Consider the following 22830-nt stretch of genomic DNA (forward strand, 5'->3'; position numbering starts at 1 on the left):
AATGTCAATTTCGTTATCATGCTTCTCGCTTGAGATGGAAAAATTATCGCTTGAAACTAAGGAGGCCACGTGGCGTCGCTAACGAAATTGACATTGAAATTGACAACTTCGTCATAGGTAAAATAGCGATAAACAGATTATCATTGGTCATCTCAACTCGATTGCTTTTCTCACTTTCGCTGTACCAGCTCAAGCGAGAAAATCAATCTCGTTGAGATAATCAACGATAATCTATAAATAATGAATGGGTCTAAGAATATCCATGTTATATCAATCTTTAATGACCCAAATATTTCAAAAACACCTGTCTTACCTCCATCACAAATATGTTATTGTCACCAGATAAAGTCCCCTATTACATCGTTTTTGTGTTTCAAGCACATAGCATTAACTGCTTGATATTTGTAAACGAATTGGGTACTAAGTATTGACAATTCACTTGGAATTTCAACTCCAATGACACTTACCAAGGAGGTAATCATAGATCTGTTCTATATTCTTTTTGAATTTCAACCAAAGATGAAGAACTGGATCTTTTATCACTGTATTTAATTCCTAATTTTGTTTTTAGAGTAGTTACAATCTAAGACTCTCTCATCTTACTATAGTATTAAAACATTTGACTTTTCTACACTTTACACAATTATTCCCCATTCCAGAATAAAAGACAAATTGAAAGATTTGTTATTGCTTTGTTTCATTAAAAAGAATGGCGAACGTAGATACAAGTATCTTGTCTTGGGGAGGGATAAATCCTATTTTGTAAAGAATCACTCTGAAAGTGACATTATCAAGATGCTTGATTTCTTGAATGACAACATATTTTTTTAGATGCCATGTTTTTCAACAGACTGTCTGAATTCTAATGGACACCAATTGTGTTCCTCTTCTTGCCGACTTGTTTCTTTATTATTATGAGGCTGATTCCATTTAAGAACTTCTTAGGAAGAAAGATAAAAAGTTAGAAACATCTTTTAACTTAACGTTCTGCTATAAAGATGATGGTCTCTCACTTTGGTGACTAAGATGAACGAATCTATCTCATCGAACTAGAGATAAAGGATACTACAGATACAGTTAAGTCTGCTTCATATCTTGACTAACATCTAGGAGTTGACAATAAGGGTCGGTTGAAAACAACACTTTAAGACAAAAGAGATGATTTTAGCTTCCAAATTGTGAACTTTCCATTTCTATGTAGCAACATTCCAGCAACGCCTACATATGGAGTATATATCTCCAATTGATACGATATTCCCGGGTTGTAATTTCCTAACATTATTTCCTTGATAGGGAACTGTTGCTCACAAGGAAGTATTAAACCAAGACTTCCTACTGGTGAAGTTGAAATTATCCCTTTGTAAAGTTTATGGACGCCATCACGAGTTGGTTGACCGTAATGGATTATAACCGTTTCACAGATGATATCGGATATATTCCTTATGTCGTAACTGCGATACCCTTCCCTTTTCACGATTGTGACCTACCGAATTAAGACTTTTTATCGGATTTGTAATAACCTGAGCAACACGACTGGTGCTACTTGTGGAGCAGGATCTGCTTACCCTTTCGGAGCACCTGAGATAACCCGTAGTTGTTGTTAAGGTTTGTGTTACTTTGTCTTTAGTGTTCTATGTTTAGTCTCCTGTACTTTTATTTGTCTGTTTGTCTTTTTATTTTTTATCCATGGCGTTGTCAGTATATTTTCAATCTATGGGTTTGGTATCTTTCGTCCCTCTTTTTTGAACATGAATTTGTAATTGTATTTTGTAATACATATATCCCATTGAACTTGAGATACGAAAACAGTTAAGTCTGCGTCATATCTTGACTTGTATTTAGAAAATGACATCAAGATTCGTTTAAAAACAAAACATTTCGGAAAAGAGATAATTTCAGCTTTCCAACTGTGAACTTTCCATTTTTAAGGTAGCAAAATTCTAGTATCTCCTAGTTGATACAATACTCTTATTAAGCCATGGTGTTTTATTTTCTTCTTATGATAGAAATAAGAAGATGTGGCTTGAGTGCAAATGAGACAACTCTCCTTTCCAGTCACTATGAGTAAAATGTAAACCATTTTAGGTCAAAGTATGACCTTCAACACGGAGCCTTCGCTCAAACTGAACAGCAAGCTATAAATAGCCTCAAAATGAATAGTGTGAAACAGTTCAAGCAGAAAACCAACGATTTAATCTATATGAAAAACTAAACACAATTATGAATCACCTTAACAAATGACAACTATACTACAACAGATTCCTGGCTTAGAACTTATGAGTTAATATGCTCCTTTGGTATCTGTCGCTTCTCTTTTACACTACTGTATTGAAAAAGTCCATACTTGTACTTTCGTCACTTCTTAGTGGCTACTGATAACAGTTAGCCATGGTGTCGTTTTGCAATTAAGCGATCTTATGCAATGTATATCGACCAATCTGAAACTGTCCAATAGCAAAATATCTTAATGTTTTTGTTTCTGATCTGGAGGCTGCATATTATTTATATGAGGTGCTTCATTGCATAAATAGATATCTAGATAAATTAGCAAAAATAAACAAGGTTTTAAAATTTATTGTTATGAAAGTCCTTTCAAAACATAAAACTAAACTAATGTGATAAAAAGGTATTTCAAAAAATGATGTAATTAAAAACCTATCTTTACACTTTAAAAGTACGTTTATCTTGTACATTCAAACACACTTTTTTACAAATACATGGTTATACATAGATTCTCTAAAAAAACACAGACATACACAGATTCTCTAAAAAAAACCACAGACATACACAGAATAAACACAGACACACACATAATAAACACAGACACACACACAATAAACAAAGACATACACAGAATACTAAACTTTCTTTATCACTAAATTAATTAAGAACAATAATAGTCTCTGACGATTCAAAATGAGATAACACGACAATGCATACAATAAAATCAGCAAGAGTGAGATTATATATAAATGAATCATGCATCAACTTTCCACTGGTCAATGATAGTGATCGATAGTTTCTTTTAAACTTGAGACAGGATATGCAATATATTTGTTCATCAACACATTTGCTCCCTCCAATCGGCCATCCTCGGTAGATTCCGCTACTCTCGGAAGCGGCCAAGTTGAGACGAATGGTGCTCCTTCGTTTAAAAAGATGCAAAAATTATCCCTGTACCGACTGATAATGTCAACAAGAACAGCACGAGACCAAGTCTATCAACACACTTTGCTAATAATATCCATAGCTGGGCATCTTCTGGGATAAATATCTTCTGCTTTATCATGTTCTCATCCTGCAAATACACAAAATAAATACATTGTAAGCACCCTGAGACTACTATAAGTTAACACATATAGTATTATAGTACTCTCAGAAGCACCTTAACTTCATTTTAATTCTCTGAACATTACGTCAGAAGATAATATGTTTTGACATTCATTTATAAAAACCGAATGGGCATCAATTATTTTACCATAATTATACATGTAAAAGCATGTGACATTTAGCTCGATGACTATCACTTTCATTAGGGTAAATATGCTGTCACGGTTAATTCAAAATCAAGTTCATATAGAAAAACTATTTAAATAATACAAATATAAAAAAGTGTATACTATAATGTACATTATTGGGCCGCAATATCCATATATGTACAGTGCTAACTTGGATCTACATTTGATGTGATAGATGATATTTATAAATCGTCCGTGTGCTGCTCTTCACTAAACGTGTAGTCCTGGTCCGTGTAACAATCAACTCAACGAGCATCCATCGTCCGTGTAACGATCAACACTGAACGAGCAATCATCGTACGTGTAACAATCAACACTCAACGTGCATTCATCGTACGTGTGGCGCTCTTCACTCAACGTGTAGTCATGGTGCGTGTAACGCTAATCACTCAACGTGCATGCATCGTCCGTGTAACGATTAACACTGAACGAGCAATCATCGTACGTGTAACAATCAACACTCAACGTGCATTTATCGTACGTGTGACGCTCTTCACTCAACGTGTAGGCATGGTGCGTGTAACGCTAATCACTCAACGTACATGCATCGTCCGTGTAACGATCAACACTCAACGAGCAATCATCGTACGTGTAACAATCAACACTCAACGTACATTCATCGTACGTGTAACAATCAACACTCAACGTACATTCATCGTACGTGTAACAATCAACACTCAACGTACATTCATCGTCCTTGTAACGCTCTTCACTCACGTGTAGTCATGGTGCGTGTAACGCTCTTCACTCAACGTGTAGTCATGGTGCGTGTAACACTAATCACTCAACGTACATGCATCTTCCGTGTAACGATCAACACTCATCATGTGTGCATCATTCATCGTGCATTCAACGTCCGTTCGTCTTTCATTCTGCGAACGTGATGTTCGTGGTATCATTTAGTATTGACATTTACTTGCAAGTCTGCAAATTCTGTTCATAATAATACAATTTGTTTTTGTCCCGGCCGATAAAGCTGCTAATAATATTATTATTGTTTGACGTAAATTTTACATTGAGGTTCTGAAAAAGGAAATCACCAATTCACCAACATTCTAACTGACTCCATTTTCAGAAAACGAAATCTGTAACAAACAAACTTTTAGCCACCGCTTTAGAAGCAGAGCCAAATACAATGAAAGTCCCAACTATGTATTGGCTTCCGAAGCTACACAAAACCCCTTCCAAATATAGATTTATTTCGTCTTCAAGCCATTGTTAAACTACTAAATTGTCTATTATTCTTACCAGCACACTTGGTACAATTAAAAACCTGATAATAAATTGTTCAAATAAGGCCTTCGAAAATAGTGGAATAAATTACTTTTGGAGTGTCAAGAACTCGTTGGAAGTACTTGATAAATTGCATGCTTATATTGGTGATTTTGAATCGGTTCATAGTTTTGATTTTTCTACCCTGTATACCACATTGCCTCACATTCTCATTAAGAAAAAATTCACACACCTAATTAAATGGGCATTCAAAAAATCAGAATGTGAATATATATGTTCAAACTCTTTTAGGTCATTTTTTAGTAGCAATAAACATAAAAACTATGTTAATTGGACATGCTTTGATACTATTTATGCCCTTGAATTTTTACTAGATAACATTTTTGTTCGCTTTGGGGATTCCGTATATCGTCAGATTATCGGAATTCCAATGGGGACTAACTGTGCACCACTTATTGCGGACCTCTTTTTGTATTGTTATGAGTTACAATTTATGACAAAAATAAGCAAAGAACCATCAAAACAACATCTGATAAACAAATTTAATAATACTTTTAGATATATCGATGATATTTTGGCTCTCAATAATGACGACTTCAGTATGTATATTAATGAAATTTATCCTGGTGAACTTACTTTAAATAAAGCTAATACTAACAATGACCACTGCCCTTTCCTCGATCTTGATATCTATATCACTAACGGAAAGCTGAATACTAAAATTTATGATAAAAGGGATGATTTTTCATTTCCTATCGTTAATTATCCGTTTTTAGATGGTGACGTTCCCTTGTCACCATCTTACGGTGTTTATATATCTCAACTTGTACGATTCGCTCGTGTATGTAACAATGAATGTTTTAGATTTTAACGAGAGAAATTTATGTATTACTGGAAAATTATTACACCAGGGTTTTCGATATCACAAACTAGTCAAAACATTTACTAAATTTTATCATCGGTATAAAGACATCATTCGTAAATATCGCTCAACATGCAGACTTCTTATACGTTCAGGTATTTCACATCCATTTTTTTTATGGAAATATTCTTTATAAAGCACAAAGGTGTCAGTATTCACCTCATAAACTTACAAAACCTTTGAATAGACTTATTAAGAAGGAATATAATTACGATACTGTTGTCAAGTCATTAAAGATTGCATATTTTGGCGTTAATATTGAATCACTGATATGGTCTTTGCGTCGGAACTAAACACATTTATGCTAAAAACAGTTGTTGGCATGACACGGGTTATGTTCTTCTCATAAATGTTATGATGGTATGATACTAAATCCCTAACGGGAAGGATTGTGCCTGATGTTCATATGATGAAATCATAATCTTTAAGTCAGTTTAATTGAAGTCTGGAGCTGGCATGTCAGTTAACTGCTAGTAGTCTGTTGTTATTTATGTATTATTGTCATTTTGTTTATTTTCTTTGGTTAAATCTTCTGACATCAGACTCGGACTTCTCTTGAACTGAATTTTAATGTGCGTATTGTTGTGCTTTTACTTTTCTACATTGGTTAGAGGTATAGGGGGAGGGGGAGATCTCACAAACATGTTTAACCCCGCCGCATTTTTGCGCCTGTCCCAAGTCAGAAGCCTCTGGCCTTTGTTAGTCTTGTATTATTTTAATTTTAGTTTCTTGTGTATAATTTGGAAATTAGTATGGCGTTCATTATCACTGAACTAGTATATATTTGTTTAGGGGCCAGCTGAAGGACGCCTCCGGGTGCGGGAATTTCTCGCTACATTGAAACCTGTTGGTGACCTTCTGTTGTTGTTTTTTTAATTGGTCGGGTTGTTGTCTCTTTGACACATTCCCCATTTCCATTCTCAATTTTATTATGCAATGAGATTCTTACTTTTTAAAAAACAATCCACGATCACAGCTCAGAGACGGTAAGTGTGTCACTAATGATAAAACATCATGAACTGTTTTTCGTATGGTTTTGAACAAAGACCCCCTTGACACCCATTTTACCATACCAGTAGTTCAGAAATGTCGGACGGTATTTCATGCAGTAAAATAATCCAAATGTGCTTATCTTCAAAATTGTATGCCACAGTAAAGTGAATTTATTATACTTTCTCCGTCAGTTCCCAGTCTAATTGCAACTAAAATTTTGAATTACAATACAAACATGATATTACCGATGACCTCAAGATTGTCAATAACACTTCCCTGCGAAATGTGTTATCAAAGGGTCAGAAATATCGTGAGTCGAAATCCATCAATTTGAAATACAACTTTAAAATACTGATGGATTCAGCCGGGGATTATGTTAGGCAATGGGCTAAACGCCAGAAAGAAGACATAGATACTCTTTCTAAATGTATTAAGGCTGTGAGGTTGTTCCTACAAATCAGAAATAAGAAAATTAATGGGTCTATCAATATTAATGCTACGTCATACTTTTAAGACTCAAATGTTGCAAAACACTTTTCCTACCTCCTTGACAACTTTGTTGTTGTCCCCGCATACTCCAAACAACACCTTTTTGTGTGTAAATCTCATTACATAAACTGCTTGATAAATGAATCAGATAATGACAATTCACTTGGAAATTCAACATATACCCTCACGACACTTACAAAAGAGGAAATCTTGGACAATCATAGGTCTGTTCTTTTCATCTTTGGAATTTTTACCAAAGATGAAGAACTGAATCTTCCATCACTGTATTGGATTCCTAAACTACATAAGTGTCCTTACAAGCAACAGTATATTGCTTGGTCTTCCAAGGGCTCCACGAAACCTCTTTCTAAATTATTATAAGTCGGCCTCGAATCCTGACTTATATCTAGAAATTGACAATTAAGGTCGTTGAAAACAAAACTTTACGACAAAAGAGACGATTTAAGCATCATAATTGTGAACTTTCGATTTCTATGTAGCAGCATTCCAGCATCGCCTACATACGAAGTATATATCTCACAATTGATACGATATTTCCGTGCTAGTATGTCCTATCGTGATTTCCTTGATAGAGGGTTGCTGCTCCCAATGACGCTATTAAACCAAGAGTTCCAAATGGTAAAGTTTAAATCATCCCTTTGTAAATTTTACGGACGTTGTCACGATTTGTTTGACCATTATGGAATAACCGTTTCACAGATGATATCGGATATGTTTCTTATCTCGTAACTACAATCGCCTTCCCTTTTCACGAATATGACCTACCGAATTTTTACCGAGTTTGTAATAATATGAGCAAAACGACGGGGCAACACGACGGGTGCCACATGTGGAGCAGGATCTGCTTACCTATGCCGAGCACCTGAGATTACATCCATTTTTGTTCGTGTTGCTTGGTCTTTAGTTATCTATGTTGTGTGTTGTTTTCTATTATTTGTCTGTTTGTCTTTTTCGATTTTTGCCATGGCGTTGTCAGTTTATTTTCGTTCTATGAATTTTACTGTGTCTCTGTTATCTTTCGGCTCTCTTATAAATGATCGATTTCTTACCTGTTTAGATATACATCTGCAAGCTGTAAATCCTGGCACATCGATTAATGTTATTGTTGCTAGTGGCTGCAGCACATTGAAAACAATCCATTCAGGCATTTGTTGATCTGTACGATGATGAAGATTTAAGACAATGACTTGTATAAACGAAGCTATTCCAGAAAGGAACAGTGTAAAATTGAAGTAGACAACTGAAAAAATATAATATAAAATAAAATGTTAAATAAAAAATATATTTGGGCCTACCTCATGCCTTTACATATGCTTATTAGTATTAGATTTAGAATCCTCAAACTCGACTATATCTATGATACATATAGTATCATTCTACAACTGTGTTCTGTAAAACACGAAAAAGATCGGTACTTAATTAAAAGGTGTCAATAATTTTGTATATTGGATATTTTTAACACATATCGTGCGTATTAAAAAAGATTCTAATAGTTGTATATATTTTATATTGCTGTTTGGGGGCATTTTAAATCAAAATTGTTTATGAGCTTCTGTCCTTGCTTGGAAGTTGGTATCAATTTCATCTAACCAGGTGTATCAATAAAATTAACGGTACCAATTATCTTGCACCAGATTCGCATTTCGACAATACATGTCTCTTCAGTGATGTTCGTGGCCAAAATATTTTAAATCCAAAAGGTCCAAAAAGTATAGCCAAATCCGTGAAAGGAATCAGAGCTTTGCATGAGGACGATACATTCCTTAATTTATAATAATTTCTAATATTTTGTAACAGCAAATTTTAATAACATAAAAAAATCCGTATTTTCATGCCAGTACCGAAGTACCGAAGTACTGGCTACTGGGCTGGTGATACCCTCGGGGACTAATAGTCCACCAGCAGAGGCATCGACCCAGTGGTAGTAATAAAATTAACGGTACCAATTTTCTTGCACCAGATGCGTATGTCGACAATACATGTCTCTTCAGTGATGCTCGTGGCCAAAATATTTTATTATGTATTAATTTTATCCAACGAGGAGTAGAATGCTGTATCAATCTTACCTATCCAGGGTGTACTGAACGATGATGGCGGTAGTTTATCTGCCACGAGTAACTGGAACACTGATATTGCTAACATGACTGTCAACTCCAAACCAATCTTTTCTCCACTGTCAACAGGAAGCAGAAAACCAAGAATAGCGACACATGTGATCAATAATGAAGGTGCCAGTATATTTGTAACGTAATAACCTGGCTTTCTCTCGAGGACGATGTTAAATGTAACATCTGGATATGGATATGGCATAGATTCAAAATACGTCACACGTCTATGAGCAGGTCCTTCTCTTATTATCCATTCTACATTTTCTTTTAAATTACTTAAGTCGGCGGCCATGTTGTTTGATGTGATATTCAGGTGAAGTCCGTGGTATGTCCAAGAACTAAATTGAAGTGGACAAACTTGAGTGTCAAACGGGAAATTGGTTACGTCGACATTACAGACTACTTGTACGGTAGATGGAAAATTGTATTCGACCGATCCATCTGAATGAAGTTGAACAGGATAATCCTTCAGTCCGTAAAATTCGTCCGAGACCCTACAATGACGTAGAATACAGGTGTAAATCAAATAAACTTTTCATGATAGCTGTGGATAATTTGGAAATAGTTGGTGTCAACAAACCACAAAAAAAAAAAATCACAAATTTATCTTTTCCCCAAAAATTTTGATAGCAATTTCTCACTTACAGATTTTTTAGGTTTTCAACCTAAGAAAATTTTGGCGACCATATTTGTTTTAAGAGGGCAAAGTCATCGGACGTCATTTTTTACTACATCCCATATGACGATAAAGCCAAAGTTGTACATGATTTGTGTATAAATTGTAATTTGAATATGTTATTTTGTACAAGTTATCAGTTTTGTGGCATATACTATAACATTTTTTCACCAAGTTAGTATGCAAGTTTTATTTAATAATTATAAGCCTGGTCTTAGATGCATGACTTTCTATTAGTTGTTTGTGGCTTTGAACTAGCTATCAGTAATTGCAAGTACTCTCAGATTAGTACTAAGTTTATTTTTCTTGTTGGGATATACAAGTACCCAGTTACGTCCACTGTGTGTTTTTGTTATTTGTATTTCTATTTGTATCCGTTTGCTGAGTTGAGCCTTTTGGACTAATTTGTATAGTTCGTTCTTATGTTGTACTGTTACATCCAGACTAGGGGAGGGTTTATTGGGATCCTGCTATCATGTTTGACCCCGCCACATTCTGTATGTATTTGCCTGTCCGAAATCAGGAGCCTGTTATTCAGTGGTTGTCGTTTATTGATGTGTTACATATTTGTTTACGTACATTTTGTTTTTTGTAATAAGATAAGATAAGATAAGATAATTTTGTAATATGTTATGTCGTTAGATTTCTCGTTTGAAATGATTTGCATTTGTTACTGCGGGGCCTTTTTTTTTTTTTGGCTCACTATGCGATATGCTCGCTGTTGAAGGTCGTACGATGTCCTATAGTTTTGAATTTCTGTGTCATTTTGGTCTCTTGTGGAGAATTCTCTGTTGGTCATCCTATCATATCTTCTTTTAGTTCACCTGGCCCAAAGGGCCAAGTGAGCTTTTCTCATCACTTGGCGTCCGTCGTCCGTCGTCCGTAAACTTTTAGAAAAATCTTCTCCTCTGAAACTACTGGGCCAAATTTAACCAAACTTAGCCACAATCATCATTGGGGTATCTAGTTTAAAAATTGTGTCCGGTGACCCGACATACCAACCAAAATGGCAGCCACGGCTAAAAACAGAACATAGGGGTAAAATGTAGTTTTTGGCATATAACTCAAAAACCAAAGCATTTAGAGCAAATCTGACATGAGGTAAAAGTGTTTATCAGGTCAAAATCTATCTGCCCTGAAATTTTCAGATGAATCAGACAATCCGTTGTTAGGTTGCTGCCCCTGAATCGATAATTTTAGGGAAATTTTGCTGTTTTGGGTTATTATCCTCATATTATTATAGATAGAGATAAACTGTAAACAGCAAAAATGTTCAGCAAAGTAAGATCTACAAATAAGTAAAACATGACAAAAATGGTCAATTGAACCCCTAAGGAGTTATAGCCCTTTTTAGTCAATTTTTAACAGTTTTCGTAAAATTTGTAAATTTTCACTTACATTTCCACTGAAGCTATTGGGCCAAGTTCATTATACATAGAGATAATTGTAAGCAGCAAGAATGTTTAGAAAAGTAAGATCTACAAACACATCCCCATCACCAAAACACAATTTTGTCATAAATCCATCAGTCTCCTTTGTTTAATATTCACATAGACTAAGGTGAGCGACACAGGCTCTTTGGAGCCTCTAGTTTCAATATAGGATTATGTATTATAACCAAACGTTACAGCGCTGTGCAATATATCTGCAAATGAGGACAGCTGGTTGGTTTATATTCAATATTAATTTGTGCATTTAAACATACCAGATTATATGGCCACAAAATATGTGTAATTGCTCTGATAAAGACTTTGTTACAAGACGTGCCAGTTGCGAGTAAGTTTATAACTGTGTATAAATGTTTTTCTTTCTTTTTTCATTTTGTGAACTTAATACCTTTCATATAACGCTATATCAGGAATCCATAATCTGGAATAAGGCACTCGAAGTATTGTGATGCCTTCAAATTCATTTGGATCCCAGGTTAGTTGACAATCCCTCCAAGCCTGCAAAACAACAACACATAAACGGCTTTAAAAGTATAACGTGATACTATAAAGGTATGATACCCTGCTGTTAGTTTCCTTTTTTTCCAAATTGTTTAATAGAAGATGGACTGTACATATATGTATAGTTTAACAAGTAATTGAAATGTTGACTCTTGATAACATTCGATACACTAAGACGAATCAAGTCGATTGATTAATGGGTAAGTGTAAAATGCAACTTTCAATACCTTTTCTTATTTCGTAGAGGTTAGTTTTTATTGATGGAGGAAGTCAGTGTCCGCAATAAAAAATCGACCTTCTGCAAGAAAACTTTTCCTATTAAAAATTAAAAAAAAAAAATATGTGGTATAATTGCCAATGAGACCAAAATGACACAGACATTTACAACTATAGATCACCGTACGGCCTTCAACAATAAGCAAAGCCCATACTGCACAGTCAGCTATAAAAGGATGCCCCGATATGACAATGTAAGAGAACGAGAAAACGAGAAAACAAACGGCCTTATTTAAATAAAAAAACAAAATGAATGAAAAACAAATATGTAACACATAAACAAACAACAACCACTGAATTACAGGCTCCTGACTTGGGACAGACACATACATAAATAATGTGGCGGGGTTAAACATGTTAGCAGGATCCTTATCCTCCCCCTAACCTGGGACATTGGTATAACAGTACAACATAAAAACGAATAAGAATCATTTGAAAAAGGCTTAACTCGTCAGATGGACAAAAATACAAGTGAACGTGGCCGGGTACTTGTACATCCCGACAACAAAAACACAATAGGAACAGATCTGAGAGTACTCGCAGTTATCTGACAGCTAGTTCAAAGCCACTAACAACTAATAAAAAAAATCATGCATCTAAGGCTAAAAAGATTGTTTACGAGACAAAAATCAACTTGAAATGAAGCATGAGCATCGATATATTCATTAAAATATATGAGAGATTAAAATAAGCTGTCAATAAGACTTTATGGGTACAATCTGAAACTACAAAAAAAATTACATATATGATCATATATTAATGATCTGACTTTTGAAACTAAAAAGAAACATACCTCAGAGAAAATTAAAACACATCTTGTGTGTCCTTAATATCGACTAAAAGACAAATCAAAGAAAATTAAAACTTTAAAAGATAATTTCTAAACTTTTGAACTTTAAAAAAGTGGAACATTAATATAGCAACTTCAGATTGCTTGCCTTTACAAGAAAAAACATCGTTTAATTTGCACGAAAGATGCGGAATTCATATCTTAATAATATATATGTAATTCTATATTGTAGTGACATCATTTCACTAGATATTAGTTCAAAAATGTAGTATCAGTTTCTTTAAGATGGCTTCAAACTTTAATGTTGGTAAACATTTGAGCAATTGGAATTGTCAAAGCCTACAAGAAAAAGCTAGGTTACATAGGAAGGACGGTAGATTCCATGTGATATAATCGCCTCAAATTGACAAGCGCAATAGAAAGAAAGGATTTAAAGTGCTATATACATACCAAACGCATCCAAACATTCATTGTCACAATCTGATTTGGTTCATCCTAGAAAAATAAGTATAACTGTTAACGTATTGGTAAACAACAAGAGAGGTAGATGTTGATGGGGTGTAATTAATTAAGATATCATAATGATACAAAATAATAACATTGAAAATGACCAAAGGAGTGAGAGTGTAGAAATTTTACTTAAAATGTTCCAAAAAAATAAAAATAGGATTGAATATAATTTAGAATGTACTAAATAGAGATATGTGTCTCGCGTTTTGTAATTTTAGTGGTAATATGGTAATATACAAATTTTAAAACTAAAATAACAACATTTAAATACATGTTTATAACCACAGGCACTTGTCTCAGAAAAAAATTCCTATGTACCTTAATATAACATGTTTAGGTATAAAGGAATTTTTTTTCTGAGACAAGTGCCTGTGTTTACAACTACATGTAGGCATATCATTCGAAGTCGGGTGCAGTTGTTATTGGCTTTTTACTAACTGTCAGTAACTGCGATAACTCTCTGACTCAGATCTGCACTTAGTGTCTTTTTGTTGTCAAAATAATGTGTGACAAATACCTGATCACGTCCACTCTGCCTTTTTAAACTAATTTTTATATTTCATTTTTATGTTGTACTGTAACACCCTTGTCCCAGGTTAGGTGAGGGTTTGTATCCCGCTAACATGTATAACCCTGCCACATTATGTATGTGTCTGTCCCAAGTCAGGAGCCTGTAATTCAGTGGTTGTCGTTTGTTGCTGTATTACATACTCGCTCATTTTTTCTACATTAATTAGGTCGCAGGTTTTCTCGTTTGAATTATTCTACATTTGTGATTTCGGGGTCTTTTACAGCTGACTAAAGTATGCGGTATGAACTTTGTTCATTTAGGAGGTTGTACGGTGACCTATATCTGTTATTACATGTGTCATTTGGTCTCTTATGGAGAGTTGTCTCATTGTCAATCATACCACGCATTTTCTTTTTTATATTATACAAGTAATAATCCATGGAAATGTGAAATATCAACGCTTATAAAATTGCACACCAATACAATTAATTTACCATAAGTGGTTCCCTTTAAATGATCCTAAACACAAACCAGTCTGGTGAAAACCAGCTCTCAATCACTATCCACTTGCGTTGGTAGACGCAAGTGGATACTGGCGGCTGGTTTTAATCAGACTACACACAAACTTACTTTTAAACTACTATATTAAAGTTTCAAAAACAATGAACGATGAAGGGTGTTATCATAAATCTTCATGGAAATGATACTGACAATACAACTACATGCCAAATATCCTTGTCTTAACATTAGTTGTTCATATTCAAATTTACTGATTTTATAACAAATTCCCACATGTAAAGGAATGGGATGACTTCTTTTGGACTAACCAGCAATTTCAATATTTTAATCCTTTTTCGTTCTTTAGATTACAAACATTGTGTTAGGTTTCGTGATACTTTGAAACGTTATGTTCAGGTCAAAAGTAAAAAAAAATATAATGATAATGACCCCTGACCTTTTAACCCTATGATGGGCCTTATGGTATTAATGTTTTCTATTAAATTGTAATTGGTAAAATATAAAGTTTTCATGTGGTCTTAAAATAAAATTCCACCCTTTTAAGACATTCTTAATATTGATTAAATCGTACTTACAAGGTCAATAAGTTGTCGGACAGCTAAGTCCACTGAGAGATCAACTATCTCTTCCTCCCCTGTACAATACGGGCGGACACCGGAGTCGTAGTTTCTAAATATGATAGATGAAAGATTCGCCAGGGGTGAAACAGTTCCTAAAATAAATGGTTAAAATTACTCAGTATAAAAATAAAAAGATGTGGTATCACTGATGCCTTGTTCACACGTACATTTAGATTTAATTCGCCTTGAAATCGAATCGAATTCGATAATCTCGTTCACACACTCTTCTTTTTTTTAATTCGATTTGTTTCGAATTGGCTTTATCGCATTATCCAATTCGCATTAGAAATTCATATTTGTTAAAATGAATTAAAAGTTAACGTCGTTTTGACAGGTTTTTTTAGCGAATTTTTACATTTCGCGCTTCTTCTTTAAATGGCAGTCGACGGATTTTCTGCTGTGGTAGCTGTTGCCATTCCAGTTGCAATGCAGCTTCCAACCAACGTTATTTTTATAGAGGAGGTGGGAATGCATGTACAAGATGGCGATGTTTTGGCAAAGGGTGGCGAAAAATTAAAATTATTACATGGGGCATGATTAATGACCACTCTAAGCCGATCAGGTTCACCTGGTCGGAAATCGATCCCATAACTTCCCGCACTCCAGCACACTTTCACGAAACCACTGAGGTGTTCGTGAAATTACGAGATTTTGCCTTGTTATATCTTACTCTGGTTCAATTAGCGTCTGATTGAAATAAATTGGTCAATATATTTTTTTTACTATAAAGAAAACTAAGTATTGTAGAGAAAACATATTAAACTATTACGAGGTTTTAGTTATGCTAGAAAAGTCCTAAGCGTCTGTTTTGATATGTTGTATGTACCTCACTTTAGCTTATGTAGTCATACCGAGATTTTTTATAGATATACACTTACCATTATAAAAGGATGTTAAAGACTTTGAAGCTGATGCGTCGTCATCCTTAGTGTTGCTGATGATCTTTTTTCCATGTCCAACTAAAAAAACCAACATGAATGTCTACATATTCTGATACGTATGTTTACAAGTAAATATCATCTAAGAAACTATGTCAGATGCAAAAATTTACCTTTCACCAAAATGTTCTAACATAAAAAAAAAAAAAAAAAATATAACAATTGCTTTTTCACGCGTTCGTCACAGGCGGTTGATTTAACTTTAATAGGTTTACTAACGTTAAGTATATGGTCCAAATGTAATGGTTACCGCTATTTAGAACAATTTTATTTGTGGCTTTAGGCTTTCTAAAAGTAAGTACCTATCATAAACAAAATTCTTTCTAAATTAAATAGTTATCAAAGGTACCAGGATTATAATTTAGTACGCCAGACGCGCGTTTCGTCTACATAAGACTCATCAGTTACGCTCATATCGAAATATTTATAAAGCCAAACATGAACAAAGTTGAAGAGCATTTAAAATCCAAAATTCCAAAATTTTGTGCTAAAAACGTCTAAGGTAATCTATGTCTGAGATAAAAAAAAAAAATCCTTATTTTTTCGAAAAATTCAAAGTTTTATAAACAGGAAATTTAGATAAATGACCACATTATTGATATTCATGTCAACACTGAAGTGTTGACTACTGGGCTGGTGACGAAGTCACGTTCGTAGTTGTATTAAAAGAACTGGCCCAAACAAGACAGTTCAAATTGTAAATAGGCACTGAATAAAAACAGTTCCTCTTAGCCATTGAGGTTAATAGTGTCATGCATCCAGGTTTTCTACCTTCTGAAATATAAAGCTATAAGCAAATAGTTAGCGCCTCCGCAGGTGAATGGGGAACTACCAATGTCTCGGCATACTGCGGCTTTTGTCGCAGGTGAGCCAAAAAGTTAAAACAAAATAAATCAATATTAGTTAATTTCATAATAGAAACAAATCATCTTATCTTAATGATCCTTTATAAAGAATGTAACACCAGACCATCTCCATGCTTCGGGTGCTGTTCATAGAGAGACGGCATTTCTATATTGTGGTGTGACACTGTTGTTTCAAATAAGCCGGGGTGAAGGTTGGTATCTAATAAAACTTGTAAACCCGCTTTTTGTTTGCACCTGTCCTAAGTCAGGAATCTGATACATGTATTCATAAGTTAGTGTTTTTTTAAGTTCATAAGTGTTTCTCGTTTTTTATATAGATTATTAGACCGTTGGTTTCTTAATGGAGACAGACTTATAAAAGTTTTTCCAAACTTGTTTCCGAATCCCATATTTGAACATTATGTAACATTGTATGTTGTAATTTTTCTTCCTAAGTAAATAAGTCCATGTCTGAAGATGGTATATACTTGGTACACTTTTGCCAAGTATTTTTTTAAAGAATTTAATATTGATGAAGAAGAATATGTTGATATTGATAAACCTTTTAAACTCATAAAAAATTTAGTTTAGTCTTAGATGCATGATAGTCTTTTTCAACTGAATTTTATAGTTCGTTCTTATGTTGTACTGTTATACTGTACCACTGTCCCAGGTTAGGGGAGGGTTGGGATTCCGATAACATGTTTAACCCCGCCACATTATTTATGTATGTGCCTGTCCAAAGTTAGGAGCCTGTAATTCAGTGGTTGTCGTTTGTTTATGTGCTACATATTTGTTTTTCATACATTGTTTTTTAAAATAAATAAAGCCGTTAGTTTTCTCGTTTGAATTGTTTTACATTGTCTTATCGGGGCCTTTTACAGCTGACTGTGCGGTATGGGCTTTGCTCATTGTTGAAGGTCGTACGGTGACCTATAGTTGTTAATGTTTGTGTTATTTTGGTCTTTTGTGGATAGTTGTCTCATTGGCAATCATACCATATCTTCATATTATATTCACTTTCAAAACTTTCAAACATATTGTTACAAAAAGTATGATACAATCACTTTTGAAAAACTTTCAAATATCGATTCAGCTTTATAGTAAACTTTAAAATGAAACTTAACTGGAAGACCCTGGAAGACTACTTGAAGAATATAGACAATTTTAATAGTCGTGAACTTTAACAAACATACAGAGTGTGTAAAGTTTGTGTATTTTTTATGTTGAGGAACACATGGAATAAAGTCCACATTGGTAAATTATCTATGTAATTATAATTATATATGCTTTTAATATCAACTTGACTTGTTTAATATAAAAAAGGAGATGTGGTACGATTGCCAATGAGACAACTGTCCACAAGAGACCAAAATGACACAGGTATTAACAACAATAGGTCACCACACGGTCTTCAACAAAGCCCATACCGCATTGTCAGCTATAAAAGGCCCCGATAAGACAATGTTAAACAATTCAAACGAGAAAACCAACGGCCTTATTTATATAAAAAAAAATGAGCGAAAAACAAATATGTAACACGTAAACAAACGACAACCACTGAATTATAGGCTTCTGGCTTGGGACAGCCACATACATAAATAATATGGCAGGGTTAAACATGTTAGTAAATTCATGTATTGTATGCATATAGTCACTTGACTTGTGTGTATTTTTAGATAAATGGAAGTCGGAATATAGTAATTTGCTGAATCAAAAGATTTCAACCAAGGTTTCTGAAACGCAAAATTATGCATATACGAAAGATACTTTTAATGACTTTTTATTGACGGAACCCATTTCGTTTGCTGAAACAGCTAGTGTCATTGACAAAGCAAAGAAAGGCAAATCTGCTGGATTTGATAATTTACCAGTTAAAGTTTTGCAAAATAATTGCTCAACTTTGTTTTTGTACCATTTATTTGATTTTTGCTTTAGGTTCCAAAAAACGCCAGAATTATGGAACAAAATTATTATCAATCCTATACCTAAAGCAAACATGACAGATCCGCGCGACCCTTTGTCTTACAGAGGAATTGCATTAGCTTGTGTTTCCTATAAGCTTTATTGTAATATTTTAAACGAAAGGCTTGTGCAATGGATAGATGACAATAACATATTAGTCGACGAACAAAATGGTTTCCGTCAAAATCGAAGCACTATAGACCAATTGTCTAGTCTTACAAACATAATTGAAGTCAGAAAGAAGCTTCGTAAATTTACTTTCTGTGCGTTTATTGATTTTAAAAAGGCATATGATACCATCAATAGAAATATACTATGGTCCAAGTTAAATGTAATGGGGGTGGCTGAAAATTTTTGTGCTGCTATACAGTCTATTTATTCAAATATATTATGTTCAGTACGATTAAACGGCCATTTATCAGAATGGTTTAATGTTAACAGTGGTCTTAAACAAGGATGCCCATTATCTCCCTTGTTATTTAATTTATATATTAATGACCTAGTTTCATTCTTGAAATCATATGAGTGTGGTATTGATATTGATGATGAAAAAGTTTGTATTTTGCTATATGCTGATGATGTGGTTTTACTTGCAAACGATGAAAAAGAATTACAAATTTTGTTAAATGCACTAGATGTATGGTGTGGAGATAATTGTATGACCATCAATTCCAAAAAGTGTAATATTGTGCATTTTAGAACACCTTCTGTTGATAAGTCACATGTTGAATTTAAATGTGGGAATGATATCATTGAATATTCTTCTACTTATACATATTTGGGTTTAGTTTTAAGTGAATTTTTAGATTATAATGTAACTGCTAAAGCTGTTGCAGCTTCTGCAAATAGAGCACTTGGCCTTGTTATAGCCAAGTGCAAAATTTTAGGTGGTGTTACTCATAATGTCTTTTCAAAATTATATGAGAGTTTGGTGCTTCCAATTGTTGAATATGGTGCTGGTATTTGGGGTTGCAAAAATTTTTCTTTTATAAATGCCATCCATAATAGAGCTTGCAGATTTTTTCTTGGAGTGGGTAAATATACTCCAAATGCTGCAGTTGCAGGGGATATGGGGTGGATACCTATCTTTCAAAAACAATGGCAATGCTTAATTCGACTATGGTGCCGTTTGAACAATATGAGTTCTGAGCGTTTAAACAGAAAAATTTTCATATGGGCAGACATTATGAGTAAAAAACATAAGTGTATAAAAAATTGGAATTTTTATGTAAGGAAAACGTTTTCTGAGTATAATGCAGAACATTTGTGTATCATTACAGATTATGTTGATAGTACCTCAGTTGTCAATACTGTTATGTCTAAAATGTTTAGTAAATATGTCGAACAGTGGCAAGGCAATTTACAATCAGAGAAAGCTTTATCTGGTAAAGGAGGTAACAAACTTCGCACATATAATTTGTTTCAGAACAGTTTTGAAACGGAAACTTATTGTAAAATTCCAATGCCATTTTCGCAAAGGAGTTCGTTTGCCAAATTTCGATGTGGTGTAGCACCACTAAGAATAGAAACGGGGAGATTTGAAAAATTAATTTTAAAAGATCGAGTATGTGATAATTGTACGAATGTTTTAGAAGATGAAGCCCATGTTATATTATCGTGTCCTTTGTATGATGATTTTAGAAAAACATTATTTGATGAAGCAACACATTTTAATAGTGATTTTATGTCTTATGATGATAAACAGAAATTAGTGTTTTTATTTACAGATAATAATATGATTCGTAGCTGTGCCAAAGCCTGTAATCTTATTTTAAATAGACGTAGAAATGTTTTATACTGTAAATAATGTTAATGTCAATATGTTTTATAATAGATGCATTCTTTATATAATTTTTAATGTTATAGTCTCTTATAATTCTGTACAGAATGGCTCTCTTTTTATATTTATATATTTTTACATTTAATGTAATGTTGTATTATATATTATTGTATAGCAATATAATATTTCCCACAGAAAGCAACCAAAAGTTAGCGTGCAATAAATTCCAATATTGCACTAGTGCAATAAATCTTCAAAAATGTATGACGTCATCAACGTCAAAATCTAGTTAAAACCAAATTTTACATTTAAATATCATATTGCTATACAATAAAAGGGGTATTGCATGAATATTAGGGAATATTGTCCCTCGTAGAACATATATTGCACTCCCAAGCTCGTGCAATATAAGATTCTACTCGGGACAATATTCCCCAATATTCATGCAATAACCCTATATTATTGAGAGATGAGACTTAAATAAAATATTGAATTGAATTGAATTGTATTATGTTTGTATTTTATCATCCAATTAGTGTTTCACCTGTGGTCAAAAAGTTATTATACAGAGAGAAGAAATAAGCTCAATGGTCCCTTTTAAAATAATGTGTTAAATGTATACTATTAAACGAGAAGACCTCATTTTTGGTGTCGCTTCTCTTCTTTCCACGATTAATTGATCAACACGCCTCTGTGTCCTATAGGTACAGTGCATAGTGCCATTTGTCATCCATTCATATGATTATTCAGATTCAGTTATTTTTGGAGAAAAACGAGAAAAAAGTCATCCGGATATTGTCCCGTCATTGGACGAACTTTTAAGTCAGATTAGACTTCCGTTTTGCGTTTTTTTCCTGTATACTTTGAACAAACATATTGACACATTCCCCATTTCCATTCTCAATTTTATTTATATACAAAGAATAAAGTTAGTGTATTTTAAGAATTCTATCTGCTATCAATTTCAAGTTTACTATCCACGGCAGCACAGAGTTTATTAAATAGAGAGGGTCTGTATACTATATCAATGACCACTATGGATCGATTAGTAAACTTAGAATTGAAAGTAAATACACCACATTTATATAGTAATGAATGTTCATAATATACAGATAAGCGCAAAAAATATTCATGTGAACAGCTTTTGATACCTTTTCTGAAATTCTCCAGTCGTTAAATCTTTTACAAAATTCATTGATTTATTCACAAAAAAGAAGATGTGGTATGATTGCCATGTTGAGACAACTCGGCTCCACAAGAGACCAATATGACACAGATATTAACAATTATAGGTTACCGTACGACCTTCAACAACGAGCAAAGCCCATACCGTGTACTCAGCTTTAAAAGGCCCCGAACTGACAATGTAATCAATTCAAACCAGAAAACTAGCGGCCTTATTTTTTTACAAAAAAATGAACGAAAAATGTAACACATAAACAAAAAACAACCACTGAATTACAATCTCCTTACTTCAATGTTCATAACATACTAAATGTATGTTCATATTAAATTGATGGAAAACCAAAAAATAGGAATATTGGAAATAAAGGAGGAGGGATAAACAAAAAAACATTTTCCTGTCCCCAATAACCTATGACTTATGATACTTTTGCTGAAATTATGTAAGTTAAAACTACGCTCTGAATGCCCGCGATTTCGCGGGTGTGTTCTAGTGTATACTAAACTAACAATAACAAATTCCTGAAAATCTTAGCAATTACAAAAAATGCATTTATAGAATTTCATCTTTTCTCCTATATTTAAAAAAGTTGACTGAGATTTGCAAAATAAATAACTTACCCGTGCATAAACCTAGAATTACGTAGATTGTAACAGATAATGATGATACTCCTCCAGTTAACATGTTCTTGCTCAAACCGCACAGGAACACTTTCAACAAATCTTTATTTTGTAACTCAATGTCAAAAGTGGTCACTTTTTTATTCTTACCTTTCCTTTGTTAACATTTTGAGCTTTACGAATCAACAAATCAATTTTATTTAGATTATCGACAATAGCCTGAATACGTGAATTGTGTTTAATTACATAATTACATGTAACTCATTGTTAATAACAATAGTATAAAATGGACAAAAAGTAATCAAAGGGAAAATGGCCAACTTGGTCTGTGTTTGTTTTAATAATATATAACCTGTCTATCCAA

The 22830-nt window shown here is 33.6% G+C and overlaps 1 protein-coding gene across 2 annotated transcripts; it reads right to left on the minus strand.

Annotated features, from left to right (window-relative positions):
• Window positions 1–2558: 2558 nt before the first annotated feature.
• Window positions 2559–22696, minus strand: LOC134714485 (neuronal acetylcholine receptor subunit alpha-10-like). 2 transcript variants are annotated; one of them, XM_063575770.1, is made up of 8 exons: window positions 22467–22696; window positions 16014–16094; window positions 15091–15227; window positions 13426–13470; window positions 11797–11906; window positions 9243–9778; window positions 8226–8416; window positions 2559–3298 (listed from the first exon to the last, which is right to left on the minus strand). In XM_063575770.1, the coding sequence occupies exons 1-8, from the start codon at window positions 22528–22530 to the stop codon at window positions 3152–3154; spliced, it is 1311 nt and encodes a 436-aa protein (XP_063431840.1). In that variant the 5' UTR covers window positions 22531–22696; the 3' UTR covers window positions 2559–3151. The 2 variants fall into 2 exon arrangements, with proteins under 2 accessions (XP_063431840.1, XP_063431841.1); XM_063575771.1 differs by lacking the exon at window positions 13426–13470.
• Between the last annotated feature and the right edge of the window lie 134 nt (window positions 22697–22830).

Source organism: Mytilus trossulus, chromosome 4 (genome assembly GCF_036588685.1).
Source record: "Mytilus trossulus isolate FHL-02 chromosome 4, PNRI_Mtr1.1.1.hap1, whole genome shotgun sequence".
NCBI lineage: Eukaryota > Metazoa > Mollusca > Bivalvia > Mytilida > Mytilidae > Mytilus > Mytilus trossulus.